General features: G+C 36.1%; 1 protein-coding gene and 1 non-coding gene across 4 annotated transcripts in view; both read left to right on the top strand.

Moving 5' to 3' along the window:
* Positions 1-6,803, top strand: part of LOC110443345 (proton myo-inositol cotransporter-like) — a 21,507-nt gene extending 14,704 nt beyond the window's left edge. For 2 of the 3 annotated variants that reach the window (XM_021487522.1, XM_021487521.1), the window contains exons 2-9: positions 252-411; positions 838-1,046; positions 1,406-1,517; positions 1,843-2,003; positions 2,604-2,715; positions 3,216-3,478; positions 4,034-4,186; positions 4,682-6,803. In XM_021487522.1, the coding sequence (XP_021343197.1) occupies positions 252-411; positions 838-1,046; positions 1,406-1,517; positions 1,843-2,003; positions 2,604-2,715; positions 3,216-3,478; positions 4,034-4,186; positions 4,682-4,878 (1,367 nt within the window). In that variant the 3' untranslated portion in view covers positions 4,879-6,803. The remainder of the gene's footprint in view (positions 1-251; positions 412-837; positions 1,047-1,405; positions 1,518-1,842; positions 2,004-2,603; positions 2,716-3,215; positions 3,479-4,033; positions 4,187-4,681) is intronic. The other variant, XM_021487523.1, reaches the window with a different exon arrangement.
* A 3,938-nt stretch (positions 6,804-10,741) lies between these two features.
* On the top strand, positions 10,742-10,824 carry Trnal-uaa. The gene has a single exon. It is a non-coding gene; the product is annotated as a tRNA-Leu (tRNA).
* Positions 10,825-20,118: the final 9,294 nt, after the last annotated feature.

Here is a 20,118-nt window from a genome sequence, read left to right as displayed (position 1 = left end):
TGTTCTGTAGAGTATTACACTGTCTATGACTGTATTGTATTATTTGTACATGGACTAGGCCCTATAGTATTGTTCTGTAGTGTATTACCATGTCTATGGCTGTGTTGTATTATTTGTACATGGACTAGGCGCTATAGTATTGTTCTGTAGAGTATTACATTGTCTATGGCCGTGTTGTATTATTTGTACATGGACTAGGTCCTATATTATTGTTCTGTAGTGTATTACATTGTCTATGTGCTATCCGACAGGGTTCGCGTCTATGTCCGTCCCCGTTTACGTGGCTGAGGCGGCCCCACCAACCATCCGAGGAGCTCTGGTCACACTCAATCAGCTCTTCATCACCATTGGTATCCTCGTCTCCAGTATTATTGCCGGGGCTTTCAGCACAGACAAAGAAAACGGATGGAGGTAAGTATATAACCTAGGATAAGTGTGAAACATTTGCATATTTTAATGATGTATTTCTATGAAGCATGAAGCTATACTTCTCATAGAGAACGACGTCCATTAACACGTTTAATGTTTAACAAACAGAATGTATATACATGATGTGTATGATCCTATTTCATGATGTCAATGATGCAGTCAATATAATAGCTGCCTTCGGCTTTTATTAAATATCCCTTTTATTTTGTTTTGATATGTGTTCACATATAATGCAACAGTTCTGTGTTTTCCTGTTTGAGCTAATCGCCTCGGACATTTGACAATCTGATATTGTCTACATTGTTGCAATAACTTAATTGTCCAAAAAAACACATATCACATTATTCGTATCCTACATCTAGTATCGGGTTGACAAATGACCTAATTTCTATGGAATCATCTGCACAGGTACATGCTGGGTCTGGCTGGTATTCCAAGTGTCATACAGTTTATAGGATTTTTCTTCTTGCCGGAGAGTCCTCGTTGGCTGTTGAGCAAAGGGCGCGATGAAGACGCTAGGAAATCTCTGATGAAGATCAGGGAAACAGTGGACGTGGACACAGAGTTCAACCAGATCAAGGAATCGTTGGAGAACGAAAGTTCCCAACAACAAGGAAGTGAGTATCACGCCGCTTCCCCACACAAAGTAGGGTTAAAGACGTTAGGCCCGATGGCAACAACCGCTAGCGTTACTCCAACTGTTGGTAGAAGTCGCAACTGTTACTGCTACCGAGTTACATGTGCATGAATGGCCGGGGTAAAACTGCAGTACTGCAACGCAAAATCATGCAAATAGTGCCTGGGATCAAGTCTGCAAATTTGATATCCGCCTGTTTGATATAGCTCTGTGAGGGACAGGTACATTTGGTAGGGTTGCATTATTATTATTTATTTGTACTTCTGGTAAAACAGATACATGTATAACGATTATCTGTGTAAGCACATACCTTTAATATCCGTGTATATGTCTATTCAGATGTCTGTGTGACGTTAGGACTGATATTCAAGTCACAGCCTGTCCGTCGAGCCCTCGCCATAGGCTGTTTACTTCAGTTCTTCCAGCAGCTGTGTGGTATCAACACCGTCATGTACGCAAACAGTGACTTAAAAAGCTTACATTTTAGCCTGAAATTCAACTTGAATATGTTATTTACTTGGTAATGCACTGAATTATATTTGAAAACACTTCTTTGAAAAAACGAAGCCTGGTTGGCGTTTATGTGAATGTCTAAATTTTTGTCTTCAATCGGCAGCAATTTTGAAGTTCAAAGTGATAAAAAAAAATACATTTATTAATACATAACCGGCAAATCAGCTTTACCAACAGCTAGGACAATTGTTGACTCTGTTTATAGAAGCATTCATGCTTTCAATCAATTTTTGTGTCAATTTGACGTTCTTGTCTCTCTACAGATACTATAGCGCCAGCATCCTCCGAATGGCCGGTTTCCCTTCCCAGCAGGCCATATGGCTTGTTTGTGTTCCGAATGCTGTCAACATGCTTTGTACATTTATTGGAATCTACCTGGTGGAGAAATCTGGTCGGAAGATTTTGACCCTGATCAGTTTCGTTGGTATGACAATCCACTCTCATTGTCTTATTGAAGACTTAAAAAATCATGAAAATGATTTCTGTATAAGAAAATCAAAATCAAAGAGAATGCCGAAGAGTGAACGAAAGTGTGGTTCGATCTTAAAATTAACAAAACTTGCTCAAAATATGAACAAGGGGGAAATTACCTGGATATCCTTTAAAAAGTACAATATAAAAACAGTCGTTTCTAGACGACACTTTTCATGCGAATCTAGGTCAAATCCAAGTTACAACAAGTCGTAAAAGCAAGAACTAAGGTAGTTTGTTAATTACTTCCTTTGTTTAGCTAAAGTTTAAAATAAAGTTTGAACCCATATGCGTTGTACACGCATTTAAATGATAGATAAAACAAATGTCTTTCTGAAACGTAATCAACGATATAATTAGCTGAAATTAACTTAATTTAAGTATAATCTGGCAAATTTTCTTCTGTAAATATGAGAATTGGCATACGATTTTTCTTTTAAATTCTGATCACACCTTTGGCGTGACAACTGTAAATGGTTCGTATTCCAGGCGTCATCATAGTACAAATTATTCTGGAATAGCAAAGGGAATCACATTATTTTGTTTCTTTCAGGCGTCATTATAGCGCTTGTAGTACTGGCAGTGGGGTTCCAGCTGTCTGTTATCAATACTCCGGACATTTTCGTAACAGAAGCATCAAACGACACTAAATGTAGTGCGATCACGTAAGTACCGGTCTATACACGTAGGGCTCAGCACCACATGTATTGGTCTTAATTACTTTTAGTTTTCAAACTTACTATCGATCTTTGATTAAGTTTTTTCAGAAGAAAATGTGTAAAAGAATGTTTGAATGCTAGAACGTTGGAAGACGTTAGCTTGTTGACTTTCCCGGCCAAATGTCATTGCATTATATCATCCGGGTTTTCTATGTCGGCACCGTATATTGACACAAGATAAACAAAGCACGCGAGTTTGTATTTGTCATTTCTCAGTATTTAAGATAAATATAATTATGTAATTTCCAGACGTTTCATAGTTAATGAACGTTAATGTGCGTTTGACATCTATCTAGCAAAGGTGATGATGACCCAAATCACCCAACTTAATGAACAATTATAGGATGTGTAAAGGGAATAAATAACATGTACTTAAACTAATAACAATATGCTACTGAGCCGAGGGAACACTGGCTACCTGTTCAATGTGTTCCCTTTATTTGCAGACAATGCAATACTTGTATCACGGATAAAGATTGTGGATTCTGTTTCGAGAAGGGAAACGTATCCAGCGGGTCCTGTCTACCCACAATGGAAAAACATACTGAGCGGTACGCCAATCCGGAATTCAGTACGTTGTTCCGGTGTAACGAGACTAACTACAACATGGACTCCCCAGAGTACACGTGGGCCGACAACTTCTGTCCAACAGACTACGCATGGATGGCAATTCTGGGTCTTGCACTTTTTGTCATCGGTTTTGCTCCAGGTAAAAAGCATACACTGAAATCTCGAAAAGAAACTTATTTTTATCATTTACCAACGAAATTGTGCAACAGTTTTCATTGCGCCATTTGTTTGCAATGGTTACGTTCTTGTTTTGATAAATAACTAAAAACGTTCACCTTGTTATAAGTGCTATACACATATTTTGATAATTATCACTTAACAGTATAGATTTAGGTGTAATCAGAGTTGCAGTAAATTAAATATAGAAATTTTGATAGTATGTATGTCATTCACATCGTTATACTGAACTTCTGTCTCCTTTGTTCCTGTGGCTGTCTTCTTGTTTTGTATTGTTTGTTTTCTATATATAGTGATAAATCAAAATGTTTAGACAATAGGTTTGTGTTCTATAAGTAGTCACATCCTTGTATTTTCGTAAAGAAGTTGCCCTTGTGTTTATTGACGGGGAGGTATCCTTTTTACTTTATAATAGAAAGTTTAGTTTAAGTACAAGATTCAATTACAACCAAGGCTAAATCTTGAACTAAATGAGCGCTATGTAGTGATACATTGCGTTACTGTGGTTATGTTACAGGACTGGGTCCGATGCCCTGGACCATCAATTCCGAGATCTACCCCACGTGGGCCAGGGGTACATGTATTTCCATAGCCACCGCTGTTAACTGGATCGCCAATCTCATTGTTTCGATGACATTCCTCTCGCTCCTGGAGGCCATCACCACCTACGGTACCTATGACAAAATCTCACTAACTATACTAAAAGTTTTTTATTTTCATATTGGACATGTGCAGAACATTAAGGATGTAAAAATATCGGTGCTTGATATGGTGCAGGATTTCATATATTGCATTTCACTTGTGCCAATCTGACTACCATTGCGTTTCTTTTTTTATTTGATAAAGGCAATATAAGCGAAAATTTCCAAAGCAAATACAAACTTTAAAATGTTAAGAAACTAATGTTTTGTTAAGGCCATCATTTCATAATAGTGCTTCAGACACTTATTTGCGATATTTGAATATCTTATATCAACAATATCATATATCTATATTACAATGATATTTTAATCTTTTATTACCGTGAGCTTCGCAGCTCATAACAGCTAATGCATTTTCAACATTCAAGTAAGAAAAAAAGCTTTGCAATTATATAGCTGATGGTAATTTAAGATATTTTCGATGGTATTTTATAAATAATGATATAAACATATTTTCTCTTCAGGGACGTTCTATCTGTTTGCCGGAATTTCCCTGGTAGGACTGATATCTATCGGCTGCATACTTCCGGAAACCAAGAATAAGACTTTGGAGGAAGTACACGAACTCTTCATGTCGGAAGAGTATAAAGCACAGCATCATGCACCTCGTCTGTACGCCACAGATAACTTGGCTTTCGAGGAAAAGAATTCTAAACTATAACAGGACTTAGACAAGTGACATTTCTGCAAGGGCTGGACACAGGATTGCCTGGTGGGAACAGTGATCGACAAATAGTGTGTGGAAATGTGGAATAATGAATCCCATTTTCAAAGAGTATACTTCACACTCCAGAGAATTCAGTGCAAGGATTTCATAACACAGAACAATATAATTCTTCTCCTCAAGAACTGCTGCAGTAACTTTTAAAAGAAAACATTAAAATTCTGTGTTATTCAACTTAAGAGAACGGTAAATAATTTGACTTGTATGATTTTCAAACGATCATACATATCAGTAATACGAACAGATGAGGGAAAATTTAACATTCCTTTATTTATTTTTCTTATTTTAGTAGGGGACCAAAACTTTCTTTCCAAAATATCCCTACTACATGACCGATCACCGGCTTTTCCCCCTAGTTTTGTTTAATACGGTTATAAGAGATATTTGATAGGTGCTTACTTCAAATGTAATTGTTATTGCAATAACTACCGTGTCATCGACGGCATAACACCGATTACATGACAGGTCTAATAACACCTAGTCGAACTGTAACTGGCTGCAGGTTTCCATTATTTCAATCGGGACGTCACGATGTCATGGCATCATAGACTTCCAATTTCATTTCATTGTGACATCACAAAGCAAGAAGCATCAAGATCAAACATATTAATAATTCGAAATTCAAGTTAGTCTGAGAAAATGTTGTTTTCGTTAATATTTTCAACATATATTTGTAATGTGATAAACAGAATCTTATATTCGCTTCCATTTCATATGATATTTATTAATCGAGTCTCAAGAGTTAATATTTTTAGGAAGTCACTGGCGAGCTTTAAACAAAAACCATTACACTTGTTTCTTATGAAATGGAAATTCATGCAAGATCCTTCATATATATTATTTGCACTTGCAGGTTGAATTTTCGAGAAGAACTATAATATTTTAGACAAATCTACAAGTTTGCCTTTGGAATGCGTAGAGTCATCCTCGATATCCAGGGGTAACGCTCACTTTGAGAGCGAGAGTGAGCGTAACCCCTGGCTATCGAGGATGGTGTTGAGTATGAAGTGTTCACATGTACTAGTCATTCTGGTTCAGATGTCTCACCAATGATAGATAGGTTCAACATGACTGAGGTTCATTGCTAACATACGCCAGTCATGCATATCCATGTAACGAAAAGTTTACCATTAAGGCACATATTTGTATTTTTAAACTCTAGCCTCAGTATATGTAGTTGTTACCGTGTGTATAAGGGGTCGGTTGTAATTTGAAGATGCATAGGCCTATTATGACAGCTTATGATCAAATATCTGGTATCTTCATAATAATTAAAATTGACTTTAAAACATTCAAATTATCAAATGAAATTACATTTAATTTATTTTTGCTTTTATATGTAAATCATTTAAAGCTTGAAAAACGTAAACACAAATTAACAAAATATTTCACATTATCTTTTTTTTTTAGATATTGGTCATGTTTCAAACTTGTCTTTGAACGACAAAACACCATGCAAACACATTTTGAAGATTTCAACAAACGAAAATATGTCAATTTGAAAATTTAATTCAATAAAGTTCTGTGTATATGCTGGATTAGTAGATAGAATACTGTTTAAACTAAACTAACTACACGCTAAAACGTTACTAAAAAGCTGATGTCACAATACCATTGTGCTAAAAATAGTAAGGCCTTATTAGTTTTTCCCAAAAATTAATCAATTAAAATGAGCATTTTCGAGTCATCTTTTTTTATTGTGATCCTTCTGAATGCCATAACCATGTTCTTGTTTTATTTTAATTTAAATCAACTTAAATTCTATTTGTCCTTATTTGCTATTGATATTGTAATGTTATTTTATATAAAATTTGTGTTCATTACCCCATTCTGTGTATTAAAATCACGAAGTTAAAATGTCACTTGTTTTGTTCGTATGCAGTTATTTACCAAATAAGACTTTTTTTGTACAGGACTATTGTCATATTTATTAGAATACATCTAGGCCATCGTCGTCGGTAATCTATGGATAGTAGTATCGTTTCGTAAGTTCACGAACAAAATGTAAGTGACGGTAGGGAACCAGTTCGTGAAGTGGATGGTGAACAGGTGGCTGTGTCTAGGTACAGTGGAACTGTTTTGGAAGTAGGTTAGGGAGTGGACGGTGAACAGCTGTGTCTAGGTACAGTGGAATTGTTTTGGCAGTAGTTTAGGGAGTGGTTGGTAAACAATCAGCTGTGTCTAGGTACAGTGGAACTGTTTTTAGAGTAGGTTAGGGAGTGGACGGTGAACAGCTATGTCTAGGTCCAGTGGAACTGTTTTGGGATAAGTTTAGGGAGTGGATGGTAAACAGACAACTGTATCTTAATCAGTGGAATTGTTTTGGCAGTAGTTTAGGGAGTGGATGGTGAACAGACCGCTATGTCTAGGTACAGTGGAACTGTTTTAGGTGTTGGTTAGGGAGTGCATGGTGAACAGACCGCTGTGTCTAGATAAAGTGGGACTGTTTTTGGAGGAGTTTAGGGGATGGATGGTAAACAATCAGCTGTGTCTAGGCATAATGGAACTGTTTTGGGAGTAGGTTAGGGAGTGGACGGTGAAGAGCTGTGTCTAAGTACAGTGGAACTACCTGGGAGTAGTTTATGGAGTGAATGGTAAACAGACAACTGTATCTTAATCAGTGGAATTGTTTTGGCAGTAGTTTAAGGAGTGGATGGTGAACAGACCGCTGTGTCTAGATAAAGTGGAACTGTTTTGGGAGGAGTTTAGGGAATGGATGGTAAACAATCAGCTGTGTCTAGGCATAGTGGAACTGTTTTAGGAGTTTGTTAGGGAGTGGATGGTGAACAGCTGTGTCTAGGCATAATGGAACTGTTTTGGGAGTTTGTTAGGGAGTGGATGGTAAACAGACAACTGTATCTAAGTCAGTGGAATTGTTTTGGCAGTAGTTTAGGGAGTGGTTGGTAAACAATCAGCTGTGTCTAGGTACAGTGGAACTGTTTTTAGAGTAGGTTAGTGAGTGGACGGTGAACAGCTGTGTCTAGGTACAGTGGAACTGTTTTGGGAGGAGGTTATGGAGTGGACGGTGAACAGCTGTGTCTAGGTACAGTGGAACTACTTGGGAGTCGTTTAGGGAGTGGATGGTAAACAGACAACTGTAACTAAGTCAGTGGAATTGTTTTGGCAGTAGTTTAGGGAGTGGATGGTGAACAGACCGCTGTGTCTAGTAACAATGGAACTGTTTTGGGAGTTGGTTAGGGAGTGGATGGTGAACAGCTGTGTCTAGGTACAGTGGAACTGTTTTGGGAGGAGTTTAGGGAATGGATGGTAAACAATCAGCTGTGTCTAGGCATAGTGGAACTGTTTTGGGAGTTTGTTAGGGAGTGGATGGTGAACAGCTGTGTCTAGGTACAGTGGAACTGTTTTGGGAGTAGGTTAGTGAGTGGACGGTGAACAGCTGTGTCTAGGTACAGTGGAACTGTTTTGGGAGTAGGTTAGGGAGTGGACGGTGAACAGCTGTGTCTAGGTCCAGTGGAACTGTTTTGGGAGTAGGTTAGTGAGTGGATGGTGAACAGCTGTGTCTAGGTACAGTGGAACTGTTCTGGTAGTAGTTTAGGTAGTGGACAGAGAACAGACAGCTGTGTCTAGGTGTAGTGGAACTGTTTTGGGAGTAGGTTAGTGAGTGGAGTGTGAACAGACAGCTGTGTCTAGGTACAGTGGAACTGTTCTGGTAGTAGTTTAGGTAGTGGACAGAGAACAGACAGCTGTGTCTAGGTGTAGTGGAACTGTTCTGGGAGTTGGTTAGGGAGTGGACGGTGAACTGACAGCTGTGTCTAGGTGTAGTGGAACTGTTTTGGGAGTTGGTTAGTGAGTGGACAGAGAACAGCCAGCTGTGTCTAGGTGTAGTTGAACTGTTTTGGGAGTAGGTTAGGGAGTGGACGGTGAACAGCTGGATCTAGGTACAGTGGAACTGTTTTGGGAGTAGGTTAGGGAGTGGACGGAGAACAGACAGCTGTGTTTAGGTGTAGTGGAACTGTTCTGGGAGTTGGTTAGGGAGTGGACGGTGAACTGACAGCTGTGGCTAGGTGTAGTGGAACTGTTTTGGGAGTAGGTTAGGGAGTGGACGGAGAACAGACAGCTGTGTCTAGGTGTAGTGGAACTGTTCTGGGAGTAGTTTAGGGAGTGGTTGGTAAACAGCTGTGTCTAGGTACAGTGGAACTGTTCTGGGAGTTGGTTAGGGAGTGAACGGAGAACAGACAACTGTGTCTAGGTGTAGTGGAACTGTTTTGGGAGTAGTTTAGGGAGTGGACGGTGAACAGCTGTGTCTAGGTACAGTGGAACTGTTCTGGGAGTAGTTTAGGGAGTGGACGGTAAACAACTGTGTCTAGATACAGAGGAACGGTTTTTGGAGTAGTTCAGGGAGTGGATGTTGGATCAACTACTTAACATTACAAGGTTGAGGCACAAAGTGTGTAAGCAATTTGGTGAACCATTACTCATACCCCAGGGGCCAAAATGCTTACTTTCAAATTCAACTTGCTGTGAAACATGTTATGAAGCGGAGCAACTTTCAAACAATTTATTTTATATATATTAATTTCAACGCTCTTTTATCGTAATAATATATTATAATATTCGGATATACATATAACACTGTAACTTCACTGTAGGCCATATTTTGTATTGATCCTACATTGTACAAAAAGATGCTCAAAATAACATGCCCAGTTCAGCAGCATACAACATGATACGATAAATATATTGATTTCATTATTACCAGTGAAATTCAATGAAAGTGATATTTGTCACATCAAAACATATGCACACTCGTGAAAGATATCAAGATGCTAGCCACACTCGTGAAATATATTTGGTATATACGCCACTGGTATTACTAAAGACACTGTTAGATATCCTCTATTTATATTGATATTTACAAATTTTAGATAAAGATAGAAAAGACGAGCTATGCTGATCTCCTACAGCTCTTGAGATACACATATAGCATGCATAAAATCAATACATATTAGTGAATTGGTGACTGTTTGATAATTTCGGTTTAACAGGGTTATAAACCAGATCTGTCTGTATTTATTACTTTAATGACCGTTTACATAGAATGTGCTATGTAAGGAATATTGTCCACCTTACTAAACTATCAAACTTCTCAAAAGACATTCCCCGTACCATGCAAACCTTCTCCAAATAAATGACTCAAACTTTATTAGAGCGATGAATCGACCTGTACATGTACACTCTTCCTATGTATATACACATCATTACCCGCTAATCTCCCTTCTCAACGTCACTTCCAACTCACCTCACCTATAACTGAACACTATTTTCCACACAAACAAATATTCGTGTATAACATAGCGTGTGTATTGTTTTCATTTGTCTCATACATATTGAATGATTAATTTACAAAATCAAGGAGAAGCTCGTGAATAATAACACAATCATATGGATATACCTTACAAACTAAGCATATCAGTGAACATGTATATGTTACCGAGGAATGTATGACATGTATATACATACATCATGAGATAATGTATGTGAACGTTGTTGTTTGTTTGGGTGTTTTTTTTCTTGTTTCTTTTATTTCTATGCTTCCAATAAAATTAATTTGAAGTATATGCAAAATACTCCTAAATCGTCTTTAACCTGATGACTCCTCTACAAAGCGTTATCTGCAAAGCCAATTAGTGTTTCCGCACGTGCGTACAACGCAACCAAGGAGAAAAAAATCGTGTATCAATAATAATTGTTTGTCTAATTCTTCGCAATCTTTCATTTAATCGCAAATTTATGAGCTTGAAACTCGTTTGGAGATTGAATTGTTATCACAGATTTAATCAGTACGGTGGCCGAGTGGTTAAGGCGTTGGACTTAAGTTCCAATGGAGCTCTCTCCGCGTGGGTTCGAACCCCACCCGTACTAGTGTATTACTTTACCTCTTTTTTTAAATCATATAATCCCTAATCAGGTCAGATTTCTCGATGTTTATTTTTCCTTTCCCGGGCAAATATTATATAATTATCCAGAGCCAACATTGCTCTCTCTACTTTTCATGTCCTTACTTTTTCCTAGCTGAGACAACCATTGCTTCCATTCCGGGTCTCCGTGTTCCCTACCTATTGTACATTATTACTATCCCGAGTCTCCGTGTTCCCTACATATTGTACATTATTACTATCCCAAGTCTCCGTGTTCGCTACCTATTGTACATTATTACTATCCCGAGTCTCCGTGTTCCCTACCTATTGTACATTATTACTATCCCGGGTCCCCGTGTTCCCTACCTATTGTACATTATTACTATCCCGGGTCCCCGTGTTCCCTACCTATTGTACATTATTACTATCCCGGGTCCCCGTGTTCCCTACCTATTGTACATTATTACTATCCCGGGTCCCCGTGTTCCCTACCTATTGTACATTATTACTATCCCGGGTCCCCGTGTTCCCTACCTATTGTACATTATTACTATCCCGGGTCCCCGTGTTCCCTACCTATTGTACATTATTACTATCCCGGGTCCCCGTGTTCCCTACCTATTGTACATTATTACTATCCCGGGTCCCCGTGTTCCCTACCTATTGTACATTATTACTATCCCGGGTCCCCGTGTTCCCTACCTATTGTACATTATTACTATCCTGGGTCTCCGTGTTCCCTACCTATTGTACATTATTACTATCCCGGGTCCCCGTGTTCCCTACCTATTGTACATTATTACTATCCCGGGTCTCCGTGTTCCCTACCTTTTGTACATTATTACTATCCCGGGTCTCCGTGTTCCCTACCTATTGTACATTATTACTATCCCGGGTCTCCGTGTTCCCTACCTTTTGTACATTATTACTATCCCGGGTCTCCGTGTTCCCTACCTATTGTACAGTATTACTATCCCGGGTCCCCGTGTTCCCTACCTTTTGTACATCATTACTATCCCGGGTCCCCGTGTTCCCTACCTATTGTACATTATTACTATCCCGAGTCTCCGTGTTCCCTACCTATTGTACATTATTACTATCCCGGGTCTCCGTGTTCCCTACCTATTGTACATTATTACCATTCCGGGTCTCCGTGTTCCCTACCTATTGTACATTATTACTATCCCGGGTCTCCATTATCCCGATATGTTGTACATAATTTCTATCCCATTCTCCATTATCTCTATTTATTGTACATCACACATTCCCATTCTCCATTATCTCTATCTATTGTTTATCATTACTTTCCCGGGTCGCCATTATCGGTATATATTGAACGTTATTACTATTCCATATCTCCATTATCTCTATCTATTGTACATCATTCCTATATAAGGTTCTATTATCTTTATCTATTGTAAATCATTACTATATAAGGGTCCATTAACTCTATCTATTGTGCATCATTTCTATATAAGGTTCCATTATCTTTATCTATTGTAAATCATTCCTATATAAGGTTCCATTATCTCTATCTATTGTACATTATTACTATATAAGGTTCTATTATCTCTATCTGTTGTGCATCATTACTATATAAGGGTCCATTAACTCTATCTATTGTGCATCATTACTTTATAAGGTTCCATTATCTTTATCTATTGTACATCATTACTATATAAGGTTCCATTATCTCTATCTATTGTACATCATTTCTATATAAGGTTCCATTATCTTTATCTATTGTACATAATTACTATATAAGGTTCCATTATCTCTATCTATTGTACATCATTACTATATAAGGTTCCATTATCTCGATCTATTGTACATCATTACTATATAAGGTTCTATTATCTCTATCTATTGTACATCATTACTATATATTCCATTATCTTTATCTATTGTACATCATTACTATATAAGGTTCCATTATCTCGATCTATTGTACATCATTACTATATAAGGTTCTATTAACTCTATCTATTGTACATCATTACTTTATAAGGTTCCATTATCTCTATCTATTGTACATTATTTCTATATAAGGTTCTATTCTCTCTAACTGTTGTGCATCATTACTATATAAGGGTCCATTAACTCTATCTATTGTGAATCATTACTTTATAAGGTTCCATTATCTTTATCTATTGTACATAATTACTATATAAGGTTCCATTATCTCTATCTATTGTGCATCATTACTATAGAAGGTTTGATTATTTCTATCTATTGTACATCATTACTATATAAGGTTCCATTATCTCTATCTATTGTGCATCAATACTATAGAAGGTTCCATTATCTTTATCTATTGTACATCATTACTATATAAGGTTCCATTATATCTGTCTATTGTGCATCATTACTATATAAGGTTCCATTATTTCTACCTATTGTGCATCATTACTATATAAGGTTCCATTATTTCTACCTATTGTGCATCATTACTATATAAGGTTCCATTATCTTTATCTATTGTACATCATTACTATATAAGGTTCCATTATCTCTGTCTATTGTACATCATTACTATATAAGGTTCCATTATCTCTGTCTATTGTACATCATTACTATATAAGGTTCCATTATTTCTATCTATTGTACATCATTCCTATATAAGGTCTCATTATCTCTATCTATTGTGCATCATTACTATAGAAGGTTTCATTATTTCTGTCTATTGTACATCATTACTATATAAGGTCTCCAATATCTCTATCTATTGTACATCATTACTATATAAGGTTCCATTATCTCGATCTATTGTACATCATTACTATATAAGGTTCTATTATCTCTATCTATTGTACATCATTACTATATATTCCATTATCTTTATCTATTGTACATCATTACTATATAAGGTTCCATTATATCTGTCTATTGTACATCATTACTATATAAGGTTCCATTATTTCTATCTATTGTACATCATTCCTATATAAGGTTTCATTATCTCTATCTATTGTGCATCATTACTATAGAAGGTTTCATTATTTCTATCTATTGTACATCATTACTATATAAGGTCTCCATTATCTCTATCTATTGTACATCATTACTATATAAGGTTCCATTATCTTTGTACATCATTACTATATAAGGTTCCATATCTCTATCTATTGTGAATCATTACTATATAAGGTCTCCAATATCTCTATCTATTGTGAATCATTACTATATAAGGTTGCATTATTTCTATCTATTGTGCATCATAGCTATAGAAGGTTTCATTATTACTATCTATTGTACATCATTTCTATATAAGGTTCCATTATCTCGATCTACTGTGCATCATTACTATATTCTATTGTACATCATTACTATATGAGGTTCCATTATCTCTATCTATTGTGCATCATTACTATATAAGGTTTCATTATCTCTATCTATTGTACATCATTACTATAGAAGGTTCCATTATTTCTATCTATTGTACATCATAACTATATAAGGTTCCATTATATCTGTCTATTGTGCATCATTACTATATAAGGTTCCATTATTTCTACCTATTGTGCATAATTACTATATAAGGTTCCTTTATTTCTATCTATTTTACATCATTACTATATAAGGTTCCCTTATCTCTATCTATTGTACATCATTACTATATAAGGTTCCATTATATCTGTCTATTGTGCATCATTACTATATAAGGTTCCATTATCTCTATCTATTGTGCATCAATACTATAGAAGGTTCCCTTATCTCTATCTATTGTACATCATTACTATAGAAGGTTCCATTATTTCTACCTATTGTGCATCATTACTATATAAGGTTCCATTATCTCTATCTATTGTACATCATTACTATATAAGGTTCCATTATCTCTATCTATTGTACATCATTACTATATAAGGTTCCATTAACTCCATCTATTGTGCATCATTACTATATATGGTTCCATTATCTCTATCTATTGTGCATCATTACTATATAAGGTTCCATTATCTCTATCTATTGTACATCATTACTATATAAGGTTCCATTATCTCTATCTATTGTACATCATTACTATATAAGGTTCCATTATCTCTATCTATTGTGCATCATTACTATATAAGGTTCCATTATCTTTATCTTTTGTACGTTATTGCTTTCCCATGTCTTGTACGTTATTACTATCCCAGGTCTCCATTATCTCCATTTATTGTTCATTATTACTATCCAAGGACTCAATTCTGCTTCCGCCCAGCTATGGGAAACCGACGCTTTATCCGTCTTCAATCACTATTTTATTGGAAATAGTCAAGTGCGCCATCAGCAGCAGTTTTCACGAGAAAATATTGGACTGGAACGTTTTATTGTTTTGCATGACACTATTCCAAATAGAGTGCTCACGGACCATACTTTTATTACTATTGCTATTTTGGTACTAGATGTAAACAGCGTAAGTTAAAATGTTACGAGGTTATTTCAGAAACGAATTTTACAGTCGTAGCCATGGCATTTCCGTTTACGCAGACCAACCGTTTCGGCTTTTTAAAAATGGATATTTCAGGGATAACGCCTGGCGGACCAGGCCTTGAAAGTCTTTCTCAAGGTTCGCCAGCAAACAACACCAAATCTCTAGGGCTGTCCCTATTTCACAAAACAACAACTCTGGTCTAACCACTACAACCGTTTAGAACGGGATAAATGATAACAGCAGACGTGTTTATAATGGGCAAGTGCTTCCATACTGTTATTTAGACAATCACTATTCAAACAACCGTAACTGTATAAAAAGTACAAAAGCACTGAGATAAAAACAAAACTATTCCATCATGAACTTTTTCCAGCGAAATAAAGTAAAAATTACAAATAAACAACGTAAATTAACATCTTTCAGAGCCATTACAATTAACTCCTAATGAATGAGAATACACCACAACAAAGTGATATCACCTAGTTGAGGCTAACATTACTTACCTGAAAACTTACCATTTGTTTGTCGTTTTCATCTATCGCTCGATCTATATTTGAATTGCAGAACCGCAAAACTTTGCAAAATGGCGGTCCATTCCTCTTCGCAACTCAGACAAACATGAACAATGCATGCTGGTTGAAGGCTTTGCGCATATCCGTTACATTATGATCGACACGTGTCATGTTTGTGGGCGGAATGAGCACGCGGGCCCTAGGTAATTGGCTGGTATTTTGAGGTGTTTGATTGACAGAAACGACGGTAGTCGACACCACAGCTTTATAATCAGTGATATCTTGAAATTGATTACGTAATGTGAAAGACAAGATTCAATATACGCGCTGAACCATTTTGTTAAGAATGTTGCGATTAAATAATTATGTTACAAACCTCATTTGTTCACAAATGTTTTGAGTTGACAAATAGCATATACCTAAGTACTTCAAAATAGTTTTGGTAATTTTGGAGTTTGCGTGTTTTGTGTACGTCTCTGGATATTAATTATTGTATATGAATACTCTACACGAAGATGTCATAGCGATTATATAATCAAAATAATCTGGCTATATTCAGGTAAAATTGACACAGCCAGTGTTTAAACATTTGCGTTTTATAATAAAAAAAAGACCAAATAGCCACTGTTACACTGAAAGGACCCAGGACGAATTAATAATTAATTCCCCAGATTTAATTTACATTTAACCTGTGGGTTCCTCAAACGACAAACATACCGTCCTACGTATTTGTAACAACAGGGGGTTGGAGACCAAACGTCCCTGCAAGGAAGTCAGTTCCATATAGGGGCGGTAGGGATCCTGGGGTGAATACATTAATGGTATTCAACAGTGATCAGCAGGGAAAGCAGAGCAAATGGCTCAGCCCACGTACTGTTAGATACAAATACGTTAAACACGTTGTTTATTAATAAATCGGTTCATAAGTTTCCGGGCTAACAAGTATCTATAGAATAATGAAAGTTTAGACTGATGTTCAGAATCTATTATCATTTTACATGTGATATGTCTACAAAGCCAACGCGGAATTCGGACTGTAAGTTTAAATGCGCATGTATAGGTATATCGAGACCCAAAGGAAAATTTATTGTGACCAATATTTTATTTTAGATCAACATTCCATACAAACATACTGATGAACTTTTATTTCCCGAACATGAGAACGAGTTTACATATCGTTTCCTGGATATGAAATATACGACAATAGTTCATTTAAGATACAGGCCAACATCGCCACCCCAGTACCTTTTGGTTATTACATAGACATTGAAAGTGGGTGAAGGTCATTCATTTGAACAAACTTAGTAGCCTAACATACCAACATACCACTGGCCAAATATCATTACCCTGGACGTTTGAGTTATTCAGAAGAAGTTGTTTGAAATCAACATATTTTACCACTGTCCCCTTACTGGCCAATAATCATAACGGTTGGCCTTTTGGTTATTTAGAAGAATATGATAGAAATTATCTTTAAGTGTTTTTTTCAACATCTGTTATCGCCCTAAGCATTTGGAATTTGTTTTTTAAACATTTGACCCCATTGACCTTGCCAGGGTCATTTCATTTGAATAAACCTGGTAGTCTTTTATCCTTGCATGCTACTAACCTGATATTATCACCCGGGGCATTTGATTATTGAGATGTTTAAATAACTTAATACATTTGACTCCAGTCAAGGTCACTCATATGAACAAACTTGGTGGTCCTTCATCCCAGTATCCGATTGGTCAAAATGCATCATCCTATTCCTATTGTTTACTGAGAGGAACACGTTTTACAAAAGTAGCCGCCTGACGGACGCTGCATCACGGCATATGGTAGCTTAGCTTGGCGCTTAAAATGGAGGAAAAAAACGTAAAGGTCACGGAGCAGATGTTGCTATTAACGAATTTGTTATAGAATCATAAAAACCTATTTACTCCGTTTTGTTGGAGGAAAGTTTATGACTTAACATCGTGGCCGAATTGATTTATTTACGTGACAATGTTCCGAGAAATAATACACCCCATATATTGTACAATGAATTGGCTTGGCGGTACCTGTTTAAAACTGTTGTTCTACTATAATAAATGAACTTGTAAAGTATGGTAACTCCTCTCAATTTTTTCTAAAGATGCTTGTTTGTGACAAACTTTGTCATTTACACGCAAGGGAGATAAACCCTGGTTTGATCCCGACTGTAAACGTGCTCCAAATGTTTTTAATGCAGCACGCTAAAAATACAACGTAAACAAAAAACCCAAGCGTAAGGCCGATATGCTATCAGCAGGTAAAAGTTACCGTAAAATTGTTTACAAATATTTTAACAACCACAAAAAGTCATTCCAAAACAAACAAAAAATCCCTCGAATGCAGAGTAAAAAACCCGAAAGATATTTGAAAATTAATAAATGGACTGCAGGTTTGGATATCTTATATGATTACCTATAGGATGTAAATAGTACGGTGTGATTTTACAAATATAAGCAATGATTTGCTTGATATTCCTATTACTGTACAAGAGATAAGTAAATTCGTTGTGCTGTTTAAATTCCACAAAAATTGTAAATCAGCAGGTCAAGATGAAATCCTAAATGAGTACATTAAGTCATCAATTGATATTTTGTTCACTTTGTATGTCGTACTTTTTAAATAAGTTTTTGATACAGGTATACTACCTGATGCCTGGTCAAATGGAGTTATCATACCAATATACAAAAAGAACGGCGGTCCTAGTCTACATGAAAATTACAGACACATTACCATACTAAGCTGTATGGGCAAATTATTCACCACTGATTTGAATATTTGAATAATCGATTAATATTTTTTATTGAAACTAACGATATTCTATCTGAAACCCAGGTCGGTTTTAGAAAAGGTTACTCTGTAACAGACCATTCACATACCTTATATTCTGTCATTACACATTTAAGAAGTCGAAGTAAAAACTGATTTGCACTTTTATCGTTTTCGGTAAGGCTTTTGACCATGTATGGAGATCCGGACTTTGCTCTCAGCTTCTAAATTCTGGAATATCAGGAACATGTTTTAATGTTATTTTTCAAATGTGTCAAAATATAAATACAAGTGTTAAACATAATGGTAATGTATCGCAATATTTTTATTGTCAATCTGGTGTATAACAAGGGGGAAATCTATATCCTCTGCTGTTTGCTATTTATGTTAATGACCTTGAGACCACCTTACATGGTCAAAATTGTAATGGCGTTGCTATAAGTGATAACATTTTAACAGAATCTTTGAAAATACCTATTTTAATATATGCTGATGGTACTGTCATCTTTGCTGAAAATGCAAACGACATGCAGATTGTGTACAGTGGAAATTATTAGTTTACACAAGTAAAACTAATGTCATTATTTTTGGTTCTAAATGCCGCAGGTTCCCGAATTTTCGTGTATTTGATCATGTTCTAGAGATTATCGATTGTTATAAATATATTGAATTAACTTTTTCTAAAAACTGTTCATTTTCACTGGCAAACAAGCATATAAAAGATCAGGCCACTAAGGCTGTGGTGTTTTTTATTTATTGAAATCAAGGATCCGCAATATAAATTTGCCAATTGATTGTCAGATTAAACTTTTTAATCAATCAATTTTACCAATATTGTTATACGGTTGTGAGATTTGGGGTTTTAAAAATTGCTCACTTATTGAAAAAGTACATACGGATTTTCTCCGAAGTATTATTAATGTTAAAAATGAGTACACCTTTATACATGTTATATGGTGAATTGGGACGTTTTCCTCTTGCAGTTTGTATTAAGAGCCGTGTTATAGGTTTCTGACTTAAATTAATAAATTGTAAGCAAAAAACAATATCTTACCGTATGTATAAAGCCCTATTTGCCGATAAGTGGTTCTCATACCCATAAATGCTTAACTTTTGTTGAAAATATTGTCAATGAGACTGGCTTCAGCTACGTATGGTTGTCACAAAACATCAACAACCAGTATTATAAGAACCTACCTCAGATTATTTTAGAAAGACTCAATAGTCAGTATTTTCAACTATGGTATGATACGGTCTATCATTCTGGTAAAATTATGTTATAGAATGTTTAAAAATGAAATAAAGCTAGAACCCTTTATTTTCATCTTACCGAAAAATTGAAGAAACACTCGCATAAGTTTTCGAACATGTAACCACCGACTTCCTGTTCTAGTTGGTAGATGGGGAAATGTTCCTAGGAATGAACGTATATGTTTACTTTGTGATCAACAAGTTATTGGTGATGAATACCAATATGTATTTGAATATAGCTGTTTTCGTACTGGGAGACGTTATAATATTCCCAGATAGTATTTCCGGTTTCTAAATACTATCAAATACCATGAACTATTTTGCACGACTAATATGA

The sequence above is a fragment of the Mizuhopecten yessoensis genome, unplaced genomic scaffold (assembly GCF_002113885.1).
Source record: "Mizuhopecten yessoensis strain PY_sf001 unplaced genomic scaffold, ASM211388v2 scaffold716341, whole genome shotgun sequence".
Classification (NCBI taxonomy): Eukaryota; Metazoa; Mollusca; class Bivalvia; order Pectinida; family Pectinidae; genus Mizuhopecten; species Mizuhopecten yessoensis.
Note: the sequence above shows the minus strand (reverse complement) of the source record. Positions and strands in the feature narration are given on the sequence as shown.